Raw genomic sequence first — 13,259 nt, 5'->3', positions numbered from 1 at the left:
GGCCTTCTAGGCCAGCTAACCCATCTAAAAAGCTCACCTGGCCCTCTCTCCATGCCCCTGCCCTGCTTTACTTTTGCCTATAGCACTCACCATCTTCCAACACAGCACATGACTGATTTATTTCATCAATAGATAAAAATAGAAGCTTCTTAAGGATAAAGAGGTTTTTTGTGTATTTCATTTACTCAAGTATCTATAGCTCCTAAGACAAGTAGGTGCTCAATAGAAGTGCTCTCAGTGAGTGAGAGGTATATCATGGGATTTGGGAATGGGTCCAAGGAACCATGTACACTCTGAAGCTCAAAGTCAAATTTTGTGTTAGTTTTGGGGTTTTTTGGTTTTAATTTTTCCTAGGAAGACAGTCATGGTTTTAGAATCTCAAAAGGATTTGTGACTTAGAAAAAAAAGTTGAATCACTAACACAGACACTTCAATTTAACAAGGATTATTATTAGTTTCTTCAAAAAATGAATAAACTTCATTCACAGCTATTTGCTAAAATAGGAACATGCAATCTACCAGTGGTGTGATTATACGGTGTTCTTCTTCAGAATTTCTAGCATAGTGTCAAAAGATTTGCCATGAGAATTTTTATGAGCAGCTTTTGAATAGACAGTACTATTATCCTCATTGTCTCTGATCCAGAACACTGGTGAGGGTGAATAAAAATGTGTTTTCACAGATCTGGGGCCAACTCTGATATTCACACACAGCTGAATGAAAAAAGTATATGCAAGATGGTGCCTATGCAAGCACAGCATACAGATCCAGGTGGGCAGCTGGTTGGACGAACAGCTGCATCCTATCTAGCCCATCACCTTGGTCCCACTGGGAAACTAGCATACCTGGTCCAAAATCCATCCCTGTTTCCCCACTCATGCCCCAGTTCTAAAACAAAGTAACCAAAAACTCCACACACAAAATCAACAATCATCAGTTGGGAATACAGACATCACTGGAGTAAGAGCCAAGCGCCAACACACAATGTGACTTACCTTCCCCTATCATAGAGACCCCCACGGACATGCCCATGAACTTGCTTTTGGTCCATACATGAGTGTTGATGCACAGTCTCTTCTCCTTGCACTCACAATAAAAGCAGGAGATGGGAGGGTGATGGGACACTTGCTCAGCTACAAACCGTAGCTTGTAGCTTTTGGAAGGGTCATCGGCCACCGAGTGTTTGTGACAGCCAGCAGAAGAGGGTGGAGCAGTCCTCTTTGGCTTGACCCTGTCCTTGGGAACCTCCCAGGAGCAGTGAAATGTCTCGCCGATGATGGGGTTGTAGGGCTTTTTGGCCAAAGCCCCCTTTCGGCCCTCGTGGAAGGCTGTGAGATAATACTCCACGAAGCAAATGACTCTCTCTTCAGGTGTGGCCCCAGCAGTGATGGCCAGCAGCAGGTCAGGGTGTGCCATAAAGTCTGCATACATCTCCAGCAAGGATCGCTTCTCCAGAATAAATGTGGGGAGCACCACCTGCATTCGGGGGGCACAAAAGCAGACAGAAGGCCCTGTGATTACGTGGGAAAAGCAGGGGAAAAGCAGGCTGCAGCCACTATCAAGCACTGAAAGTGGCCCAACCCTGGGAACAGATGTTTTTGATTTGTGCACCAGTGACAAATCAAGGGAAATTACATCAAAGAAATGAGAATTGAGAACAGCATCCATATCAACCCACCTTTGTGGACAAGACTGTTCTGAGCAATCCTCTTCTTTGCTTAACTGGGCTAAAACAAGTCTCTGCCTCTCTCCATGCCATGATTCTCCAGATCTACTCTAACCCTCTTCACTCTCCAGATGGTAGAGACGTGAAGAAACCAGCCTGGAAAAGCTTGTCCCCATTCCTCCTGCAGTCAGGCCCCATCACGAGGGGTGTGCAGTCTGTTCCCACAAACACAGACACTATGGTTTGTTGGCGATGAGTCAAAGGGGGCCTAGGGAGACCCTAGATCAAGGGTGTCTATCTGGTGACCTGTGCATATAACCTAACGCAACAGAGGCAGAGGCAGGGGCCTGTGAGGTGGCCTCTCAGCAGGCAGATGCCACAGAGCTGCCATGGTAAGAGGGGTCACTGTGATCTCATCTTTGGAGGCTGCTCCATAATTCAAGACCCAAAGAAATTTTTTAAGTAAAAAGTCACACAAAGTAAGTGGTACTCAACATTCAAAATCTTCTGGAAAAAGGTGACACAGAGGTTTGCTATTGGATTGTGACTGAAGGTAAGTACAACCTGGATGGTTGTCTGCATGGGACAAAGGGAAACCAGGGGCTCCACAACTCCAAATGCATATATAACCCAATGATTATGCCATTTAAAGCAAACGAAGGACATTCTGAATCCGGGAAGTAACTTACTACTGCTATGGAAAGCAGAGAGAGCTCACTCCTCACTGCCCAAGAGTCACAGTAATGGAGCTTAGTTGGGGGGTTTTACTAGTTAGTGCACTACCATCTTCGCTTCCAAACACAGCTAACTTTAACCTGGACCACCTCATTGTTCCACCTCCCACAGTTACACAGCATTGTGAAGCTGGAAGGCTGGTCCAGGCCTGCTGGCTCCTCCTGGGCAGCCCCCAGGATGCCCAGTGTCATAAGGCACTTCACTTCCTCCCTTACATGACCACTTGCACTCATCCTTTACACAGTCCCCAAGTCCCATGAAAATATTTGGGAAGGCCAATGATAACTGAGCAAGAACATCACCCAGGCCTATAGATACGTAACCGTGACTCCCGACTCCCTTTCTGAAGACCCTTCTTTGCAGTAACATGGATATTTTAGGAGTAAGACATCTTCAGAGAAACTTAGAAAAGCAGAGTGATTTCAGAGGCTTTTGCCCTGCTCATCCAAGAGGTAAGGTTTGGTAGACACCTCTTAATGCTATTTATCTTTCATTTAAAAACTATGTTTTCCTATCTGTGCTAAGAAAGAAGCAAGATATAAAACTGAACATGTAATGAAATCCAAGTAAATCCATAAAAAAGACTCAAAATGTCAACGTGTCTCCCTAGACAACAGAACAGAGTGATTTAAAATTTTCCCTGAGCTCTTTCTGCTTTGCCTTAATAATACACAGGAAGAAGAGACATTAATTAAACTATAACTATGCAAACCAGCAGAGATTTCCTAATTGTCTTTCAGTCACAACTTGACAGAATTGGGAGTCATGGCCGAAGATGTCACTAGGCCAGGAAGAGAGCATGTGGCGCAGCACAGCTTTCAGATGTCACCTCCATCACTGCCTGTGTTTTCCTACAGGGACAGGTTCTCATCTAGCAGCTGTCACTGCTCCCTCTTGGGTCTGCTCCACCAAAGAGGCTCCCAGGGATGAGCTTCAGTGATCTCTCACCAAGCTACACAGACGCAGCCACCCAATCTAATGTACTCCCCTCTCCTCTCCCAAACCCAGATGCACTCAAGGGCTCCCTCTGAACCCCACCCAGACCCGCAGCACTGGTTGTAGACTGAGGGCAGCTGGAAAGGCCCCAGTGAGGCCAAATTAATTTCAAAGGAAAAGCAGCTACAAATGTCTCCTTCCTACTATCCCAACTGGCTCCTTTCCCTTCTCTCTCATTTTCTAGACTCACAAGCTACAGGGCAGCAGGAGGCAGGCAGAATCATGCACCAAGAGGATCTAACTTCAAGCAACGATACTCCCACCTCCCGGGGTTGCGTCCTTCTCCCCACCCCATGGCAACAAGGCTCTTCCAGCTATGTCCCACCCTGACCCTCAGCCCCCAGCAGGTATTCTCACATTCCTAAGGTATTCTCACATTGCTGTCCAAGACTGAAATTCTAACAGAAAAACAAGCTACAATGCTTTCTCTCTGTGTACTTCTGAAAAGGTCAGGATTTACAGCATTTTCCCTAATTTAGTCAGCATGTCTAAACTCAGAAGCTAAAGGATTAAAAAAAAAATAAGAAAATAACTCCACACAGAATCCCAAACCACTGAATGTCAGAACCCAAAGGACCTTTGGCTTCTGTGGTTTCATGCCCTGGTCTCACAAATTAGGTAAGAGACTGGGGAAGAGAGCAGGAAGATACTGGACTAAGGTTGCCCAGGGTTCCCAGCTGCCACCCACCTCCTGTCCTCCCCTATGGCATATCATGACAGGGTGTCTCCACCTAAAAAGAACATTTCCTTCTCCTCTGAGGCCTAAGGAGACGGACTAGGAGCTGGGATGGCTGGGCCAGGGACCTGCTGCCACTGATTAAGTAGGGAAGGCGTCAGTGCAAGAACAGAGTGGGAATAAACCCACTTTCTAGGCTATTCTATGTTCCCCAGCATGGCAAAACAATCCTACCATTCCAAACACCATTGTTAATATTGCAGGTGGAAAGAGACCTTCGGGAGAAAGGACAGGGTTGGGCATTCTCTGTAGCTTCCAAATTGGCCTTTCAGCCTCCTGCTGTGTGACCTTGAGCCCTTCATCTCTAGCCAGAGTCAACTTCCTAAAATCTCTGAAAGAGACGTAGTTCAGCTTGGCCCCACCTTCCCAGTCTCACACCAAACCTCAGTCTCTGTCCCCTCCCTCTTTCCTGCTTTGTCCTAGTGATGAAAAGCTACTGGTACTCAGTTCCAGGATCACCTCCTCTATGAAGTTTTTTCTGAGTTCCTGATCCTAAAGCCAAATCAACAACTCCCATCACATCCAGAGCACCCGCACACATCTCCATCAAAGTGTCCTCAGTGTGCTTTGCTCCACTACACACGTTTCTAGACTCTTTGTAGGATCTGAGTCCCTCATACCTGCCATGAAACAAGACAAACCAATGACTAACACCTTAAAGACATGCGTTTTCTATGACATGTTAGGTGACCACCCACTATTTCCACATGCAGGTTCCCCTGCATGGCACCTCCATCACTCTAGATGACTTCAGGCCAAGATTCCAGTTGCTGCTTCTCTCCAGGAACACCAGAATATCCAGGCACATTCCAAGGAAGGTCAGGGCTGGGAGCACACTGAAGGCTGCCTAGACGGGACCTGGTTATCTCAGCAGTATGGTTCCCAGGGCAATGAACCATAGAACCCAAGGCATCAAAAATGCTCCCTGAATGACGAATGAATCAGTGGACTCAAAACTGGTCCAGCCCAGGTGATGAGATTCCTGAGACACCTTGGAGAAAAGAGAAGGCTGAGTGAACTCCAGAAGAGGGTCTTGAGAAGGAACACAGTACTTAGTCTAAAGATATCGCCAGCTTCTCTCCATCGGGGGAAAAAGGTCCTGCTCAGTAGCCTCAGTGTGTTATTAATGCCCAAACTGTTTAACTACAAGGGGAGAAAACTAAAGCCAAACTGAGGAGCATGAAAAAAAGAAAGAAAGAAATGACTTGGGAGTCTTCGGAAACTTCACTGCCACGAGAGGGAAAAAAGGATGAAATTTTCTAGAGTATGGAAAATTAAAGAGACACGTAAACAGATGTAATAAACTTTAGATTGTATCTTTGATTTTAAAAATAACTCCAAGGGGCATCACTGGGAAAAACTGTGGGAAAACTGGACTGTGGGCTGTACACAAAATAGTATTGTTTCAATATTACATTTCCCAGGTGTGACAAATGTGCTCTGTAGGAGAACTGCCCTGGCAGACCCTCACTGGAAGGTTAGGGAAAAGCTGTCATGATCTCTGCAAAGTACTCTCAAATGGTTCTTCAGACAACAAGCACACACACGTGTACATGTGCAGGTTGTGGGAGGACAGAGGAGGACAGAGTGAGCACTAGAAGGGCAGGGTTATAGGTGTGCTCGCCTGGCACACTCAAGGCCCTGGGCTCCATAGTGAGGGATGAGAATGCACTAGGGAAAGAACTGGAAGAAGGCAGGAGAGGAGAGATTGGCAAAGAAGGAAGAAGAGAAGGGCAAAATGTTTATGGTTAGCCAATTAATTATATGGGAATGCACTGTACAGTTCTTTACTGTAGATTGGTGAGAGTAAAAAGGAAAAATGGCTCTACTGGGGTCAGGGATGCAATGCCTGAGAAAGCATCAATTTTCCGATAACCCTCCTGCATCTGCAGACTGGGGTATAACGGGCTCACAGCTATCATCAAGCCCAACCTATGAAATGATGCTGGGGCTTTGGCAGACTTAGAAAAGAATAGACTACCTGGAGAGGGGGAGCAGACCAGGCTTGGGTGGAATGAGAATTTCCTCTTCCATCTCTTGTTGGAATAGGTCACTGGCTTCCAATACCAGACTGGCTTCGAAGTAGTGCCTGAACATTCTCAACAAGATACCACTCTTCTCACTGAAACAGACTTCCTAGTCTGCTTAGATTTCTTTCTCTCATACAATCTCCTGGCCCTCCTATCTCCTTTTCTCAGTGCATTTGCAAGTAAGTCACTTAATCATCTGTTTCTTGGGCGGTGGACACAGGGGATGCAGAGCCAAAAAATGCTCAGTACTAATTGGGCTGTCTGCCTCCGACAGAGGGTGACTGATGGCCCAGCTGTTCAGACCAATGGCATCCAAATGGCCTGCGATCACTGCTGCAGATTTATGGCGCCATGGATAAGGACTGCCTTTTCTCCCATTAACATAATTAAGACAATGAACTACTTTGGGGGAAGTTTTTTGGAGAAAAAAAGACCTGCACTGGGACTCAGAGAACAGTTAATTACATTTAAAGTTGCATCAATCTGGAAGTAAATGACTAATCTTCAGTTTGAGTTCTTAGAGTCTTAGAAATCTGAAGTAAATGATCACCTAGTAGAGAAGCCGAAAGACACCCAGGAAGAGGGACGGTCCCCTCCCTCCAACAGGGCACATGACAGGGCTGCGTGCAGGGTGGATGGGAGCAGGTGCAGTGCTCTTCAATGACCAGTGCACACTGGGGAGCCGTCCACACGATGCTGAGACTGGCACGCACCCTGCGAGCTAGAGCTAGAGCGAGAGCGAGACCACCACTGAGGTTACGTCTGTGAAACACTTTAAGGAAACCCAGGAGGCAAGGACACAAAAATGCAGCCTTATAAAATAACAGGTAGATAATTCACCCTTTACTTAGCCAACCTTAGCCCTGGGCTTCTTTATTGTGCCAGCTCCCTTCAATCCATCCCATGGTGCCTGGAATATCACAAAAGGCATTCATTCAAATTTTGTTGGAAGGGAAGAGTCTGTAATAAAATTTTACATTTTCAAGATTATTTAGTATGGATAGACAAATCCATTGAAATCAATCCCTGCATCCCCTATGAATCCCACACTTCTGGTCACAAAAGGGAGCCTCTTGTGAGCTGGGCTTCATCTCTCAGCAGCTATGCACCATCCTCCTGGGTTTTTGTATTGAATGAATGGTGTTAAATTAGCCCAGTGCCTACCCACCACATAGGAAATGCCTGCTCTGTGCTGGCAGTTGTTATACCCAGGGATCAGTAACCTCATTTGGAGACCAAAGAAGAGGAAGATAAAGATTAGATACAAACTTGCCACAAAATGTCTCACCGGCAATGCTGAAAACATAACAATGTGATGACAGGGAAAACCCCAGGACTGCTTCTGATGCTTCTGTAAATAATCAGTTAAGATAACTGCTCAGAGAAGGAGAAACTGTACAAAAATAAGAAAACTTTTGTTAAGAATTGTAAAATGTTTCAAACCGAAACTACAGATCTTAAGCCAAGACAAACAGTTTGAGTTTCACATATGTTATCCTATATAGTCTTCTCAGAAATCTCTGAACAGATACAACTATTCCATTTTAAAGATAATAAAACTAAGGCTCAGAGAGGTTTTGTGATGTATAACGGCTAAGCAAGTAGACAGCTGGAGTGCGAATCAACTGCTTGATCAAGGCCCGTGCTGGACACCTGAAGACACCTTCGCTTGCTGAAACTTCTGCAGGAGCGGGATGGATGAGCTCCCACCAATGGGGCAGGACGGGAGCGGGGAAATCACAGTCCCGTCCCCTCACAGCAGACTCAGAGACCTGGTAAAGGAGCCACATCACCACCGTGCCTCCTGCTACCAAGAAGGGAGGGAGCAGCCCTTCTTGACAGATTTGGGGAGAAAAAGGCAAAGGCATTGCAAAAGGAAAGTGGCAGCCGTGCCTGCGGGACTGGAGGCCTGAGTGTCCATGGCTCTCCAGGCAAATCTTGGAACTTTTTGCCTTTTTTGTAAAAATTCTCCCCTTTTAAGAAGGTGCTTAAGCACAAAGATATTAATCCTGCCTATTCTGATTGACTCTGGAAATGGAGCCTAATGAAAAAAATTCAACAGATGTTCGCTATATCATTATCTATATCAAGAAGCCAAAGGGAGACAATGGGACCAGACGTACCACCACTTGGTGAGGAAGCAAGTGGCAATGCAACAACCTGGTGGGATGTTGCACACTCACTAAAGTGTGTACAGGTAAGGATGTGCTTCTCCTTAATGCCTATGGTGAGTACAAGGATTTGCATGGTGTAATTTTATATCCCAGGGATTAAACTCACAGGCCGAACCTCCACGTGTTCTTACAACTAGTTTCACCGGAAAAAGCTCTACTGGCCATTTCAACATTACCCGTGGCTGCTTCTGCGCTCAAGTGGCCAAGATGAATACATGCAACATATACCACACAGCCCACAAAGCCAAATTATCTATCACCTGGCCTTTTAGAGAAAAGGTTTCTGACCCTTGCTCTATACCACTCATATATTTATCTACTTTTGCATATAGTCAAGACTTAGTTTTAAAACAATTTTACTTTTTATAAAGCGTCATTGAACATTCTGGAATTTCAACACACATAACTGATCCTTCTAAAAAACAGGACTCAGGTGTGGGGTGTAACAGTGTTAGAACGGCTAGAACTTCTATCTAGCATGCACAAGACCCCAGGTTCAATCCCCAGCACCACACACAAAAAATTTATACATTACAAAAATAAACAGATTTATAATGCCATCAGTGAGTGGCTGGGGATCATTTTCACTATGTACACAGTGGATATAGCGTGTATCTATTGTGTCCTCTGAAGGGTCCTGTGTTGAAGGCTCTGTTGCCAGCTCATAGATTTTTGGGAAAGTGATTGGATTATGAGGGCTTTAATTTCATTGATGGATTAATTCATTGATGAATCCACAGCTCAATGGGCTTATTAGGAGGTAGGGTCTTGTTGGATGAACCAGGTCACTGGGGGCACGGCTTTGAAGGGTATATTTTGTCCCTGACCCTATCTCTCTGGTACAGTGGACCCTTGACTTACAAACGATCAGCTCACGAGGGCTGGTTGTAACTAAGTCAATACACCTGAGATCTGGATGTGTACCTGGGTGCACACTATAGATAACAAGAGGCAGATGAATCTTCCATTAGCCTAATTAACTCAAGTTGTTCATATGCCAGGCCAGTTGTAACTTAGGGGTCGAATGTACTTGCTTCTCTCTCTGCTTTGTGGCACCTTGAATGAGCATCTGGGCTCTGCCATCTGCTCCCTGCCATCATGATTTGGCCTCACTATGGGCCCAGAAGCAACAGAGCTGGTCGACAATGAATTGAAACCTCAAACCAGGGACCAAAGTAAATTTTTCCTCCTTCAATTGTTTATGTTAGGTCTTTTGTCAGCAACAGAAAGCCAACCCATTTACTCTTCTGTTGCTGGTTTAGAAGGCATAGGATAGAATATCAAGGTCATTTTATTTTTGTATTTCTTTGATTAATAACAATAGTAACAATTCTCTAAAAATCACAGAATCTTAATTATCTTCTCAAAGTATGATTTTTTTTCTGACATGCTGATTTATGAACTGTGAATTCTGTTTCTGTAGGGTTAAGAACATCATCATTCCCAAAAGCCCAGTCTGCTCCGCTACTTGCTTTTACCACAATCGATATCCCCCCAAACTCCACATTAAGGTGGAACCACTGTACCCTCTGGAAGGGCTCAGCATTCACTGCTCTAGAAGATCTCCCTGAATCTCCACAACCAGTGTAAATGAAATCCCTGACAAATCCATGGAGGTTACAAACAGGTGCAACCCTTGTCCTTGTTACCTCCCGTAACTCCCCTCCCTCCATAACCTCCGTTTCAAGCACCTCCTTCTGCCCATTGCTCCTGTATGTCCAGCTCACTCTGTCACCCAGTCCTACAGAGACCCACAGCCTGGGGACCCTGCACTGTGTACCACCCTGATGAAATCTCACTTCTCTCAATACCAGTGTAGTCCGAGGCCTGACCCTCCACTCACTCCCTCAGACGCTCCAAGCGACTGTGCCACTCCCAACCCAACTCCTGCTGACCTCACCCAACTCACTCTGGCCCATGCCTTGGGCTCCCTGCTCATTCTCAAATGCCACACATGGTCTGGTCTACCCTGGGCCTTCTTCACTCACTGTCCTCTCTGTCTAGGCAGACACGCTTCCCTAGATACTGACACTGCTCACTCCTTCATTTTAGTCTCATCTCTACCTAAACACTGAGAGGCTGTGTCCTACCCAATGCCTTCCCTGCCATCCTCCCACTGTGCTCCATTTTCTTCACTGTACCTACCATCTCCCTTTGCTTTTCTCCTTCCTCCCTTCCCTCCCTCTTGCTCAGCTGTCTCCATCACTGCACAAGCATCATCACGATACAGATTCTGACATTTCGCTGGTGTCTAAAACAGTACTTGGACTTCGGGGTTCAATAAATCATGTCAGATGAATGAACCCACTCATTGCTAATTATTGCCTTTTGTCTCCCTGAAGCTAGATGCAAGGCTCTACACCTCCAGCTCAGCACAGTGTTCTGTGGCCTCACTGCACAGCAGCCACTCCAGCATTGCCCGGGGTTCCACATCATGTTTCTCATGTGCTCACCCTGCCCGAAGGCCTCCCGTATCCCTCTGCAGCAGAGGCCCTCCTCCTCTGTGTGGCTTTGCAGGATCTGCCCCCACTGCCCCTCCATGTTCAAAATCACTGTGCTCCTGCTGCCACATTCCCACTTCCACCTGTGCCACACGTCTCCCTCAGCAAGGGAGGCCCCTTCCCTTGCCAACACCTTCCTGTCCTGCAGGTGCAACCTACGTGGCCCTCCTCTGAGAGCACTTTTGTGACCTACCTCACTGTGGCACCTTCAGGTGCTCCCCTCCTTTCCAGAACACCCAGAGTTTATGGAGATCCGCAGGTTGGCCAGTGAGGGGTCAGAAGAAGTTAGGTACATAGTCACAGTGGAAGAAAGAGAGTAGACAGGATACTTCTGGAGCCAGGACTCACCTCATGCTTTGTGGAGACAAGCAAGAAATGAAAATGCAAGTCCCCTGGCTCAAAGACTATTCAGAAGTTCAAGAAGCGACAGTGAAGCTTAAACCAAGTATGGATCCCTTTGGCATGAGTTGCCACAGTTAATAAAGGCAAACACGGTAGCAGGTGCCACTCAGGCAGGTGACAGTCTGTGAATGTCAGCACTGGGCAGTGCACTTGTTTTATGGAAAGAGAGCAGAGCTTCATCCTGAGTTGGAGAATGCCCCACCTCCCGGTGTGCTCTCCAGGGAAAGCTTTCCAACCCGGGTCAGCTCTTCCACTGCCAGTTTAGCACAGGCTTTGCGCTTAATGACATGAGCAAGAGCCAAGGAGAGGAAAGGAGGCAGCAGGAGAGGATGTCATCCAACTTTATAATGCAACACAACAAAGAAGCCTCGCGGGACTGGGCCACAGCAGATTCACCTTTTCTTCTCACAAGTACTCAGCTTGTCAAGTTTGCCTTGTGTTTGTGAATACAGCTTCTTTCCCAGCCAAGGACTAAGCTGATAAACTATAGACTGGAGAAGTTTTTCTTTCAGGTACTCAACTGAGTGTTGAATAAACGCAATATTTACTTTTTTAGAACTAAGTCTCAGGAAATGCAAAGCAATCATTGCCTAATAAAATAATAATAAAGTGTACGCTTGCAAGAATTTATTTTAAAGCAAAACAGCTGTAGTAAAGCATCCGAGACCCTCCAACCTGTCATTATTATAGTCCCCCACATCTTGTTGTTTCTCCATTATCTCACCTAGACCATTTCAACCTCTTACAATCTTTCTCCTCTATCACCCATGATTCTAGCTCTTTATCTTACAAAATGCTTTTTCAAATATAATCACAAGGAATATCTCTCACCCTACAACCCAGCACACATGAATTGATGGAACTGAAAGAGGCATTTTATATATAGTGCACCTGATCTTTGCCGTGAGATTTCACCCTTTGGGAATGATAGGCCAACCCACTGAATTGGCTTCACAGCCCTCTGACGGGCCATGACCCATGGTTTGGAAACTGATTTTAGATCGCATTTGTACCCCTTCCCACCTGCATTCTGTCAGAATTAACACAGGCGCCATCTCATGTCTATGCAATCCATGAGAATAAAAAATAGGCAGATTTGTAAAAGCCAAGCATTCTCTAGCAGAAAAGTGATGGTGTCTGCACAGCCAGGAGACTGAGATTAGGGGAGACAGCAGAGCAGGGGCAGTCTTTCTGCTTGGTACAAAGGCAGGGAACACCCACTCAGGGGAGGGGCTGTCCGCGTGGCGTCTTCTGTAGGGCCCACTATTTTGTTCAAGTTGTGTGGTCTTGCAGGATGCCAGACACTCTCACATTCAAACCTGCAAAAATGTCAAAGGCCAGGCGCACACGCCTGTGATCCCAGTACTCCATGAGAGACTGAGGCAGGAGGATTGTAAATTCAAGCCCAGCCTGGGCAACAGCAACTAAGTGAGAGCCTGTCTCAAAATAAAGTATGAAAAAAGGGGTTGGGATATAGCTCAGGGCAAAGGCCCTGAGTTCAATCACTTAGTACGATGCCCCCCAAAAATCAAAGAAAGGTTTGCCACACACTGAGGCAACCTGGAAGACGAGGATGATGAGACCACAGGCATTCAGCACTGCTGGGTCCTCTATGCACCACCTCTGACCCTCACTCTGCCAGGCAGGCTGTCCTACAAGATCCGGGCTCCTCCCACTGCCCTTAATGCCCAGGTGACATCACACTGCTGGTCAGCCGCACACAGCACTGCCTGTCCCACTTGCCTCTGGCACAGGCTGCTGCCAAGGTGCAAGAGGAGGAATGTGGACCCTCATTGAGGCAAGGATGCTGGAGGGGAAGGAAGAAGCCTGCTGGCACCCAGCACTGCCAACAGACCCACCAGAGGGCTGTTTCCTCCCACATGGACAATGCCATTGAGTAACCAGAAAGGCCACCCTTAGTGGGAAAGCTTGTGACAGCCAGCTGCAGGCCAGGACCCTGTGCAGGGAGTGCACAGGACCCTTGTTCCGGCTTCACTGTTTCTCTGTATAGCCATGGTG

General features: G+C 46.5%; 1 protein-coding gene across 8 annotated transcripts in view; it reads right to left on the bottom strand.

Moving 5' to 3' along the window:
• The window catches only part of Osbpl10 (oxysterol binding protein like 10), a 293,822-nt gene that overhangs the window by 20,150 nt on the left and 260,413 nt on the right, over nucleotides 1-13,259 (bottom strand). For all 8 annotated transcript variants that reach the window (XM_087182162.1, XM_004857821.4, XM_087182164.1 and 5 more), the window contains one exon: nucleotides 996-1,476. In XM_087182162.1, coding sequence (XP_087038288.1) covers nucleotides 996-1,476 — 481 coding nt within the window. The remainder of the gene's footprint in view (nucleotides 1-995; nucleotides 1,477-13,259) is intronic.

This window comes from Heterocephalus glaber, unplaced genomic scaffold, assembly GCF_053883595.1.
Source record: "Heterocephalus glaber isolate CG9 unplaced genomic scaffold, H.glaber_assembly_v1.0 deba00001472, whole genome shotgun sequence".
Lineage (NCBI taxonomy): Eukaryota > Metazoa > Chordata > Mammalia > Rodentia > Bathyergidae > Heterocephalus > Heterocephalus glaber.
This window is presented reverse-complemented; position numbering and strand designations above follow the sequence as displayed.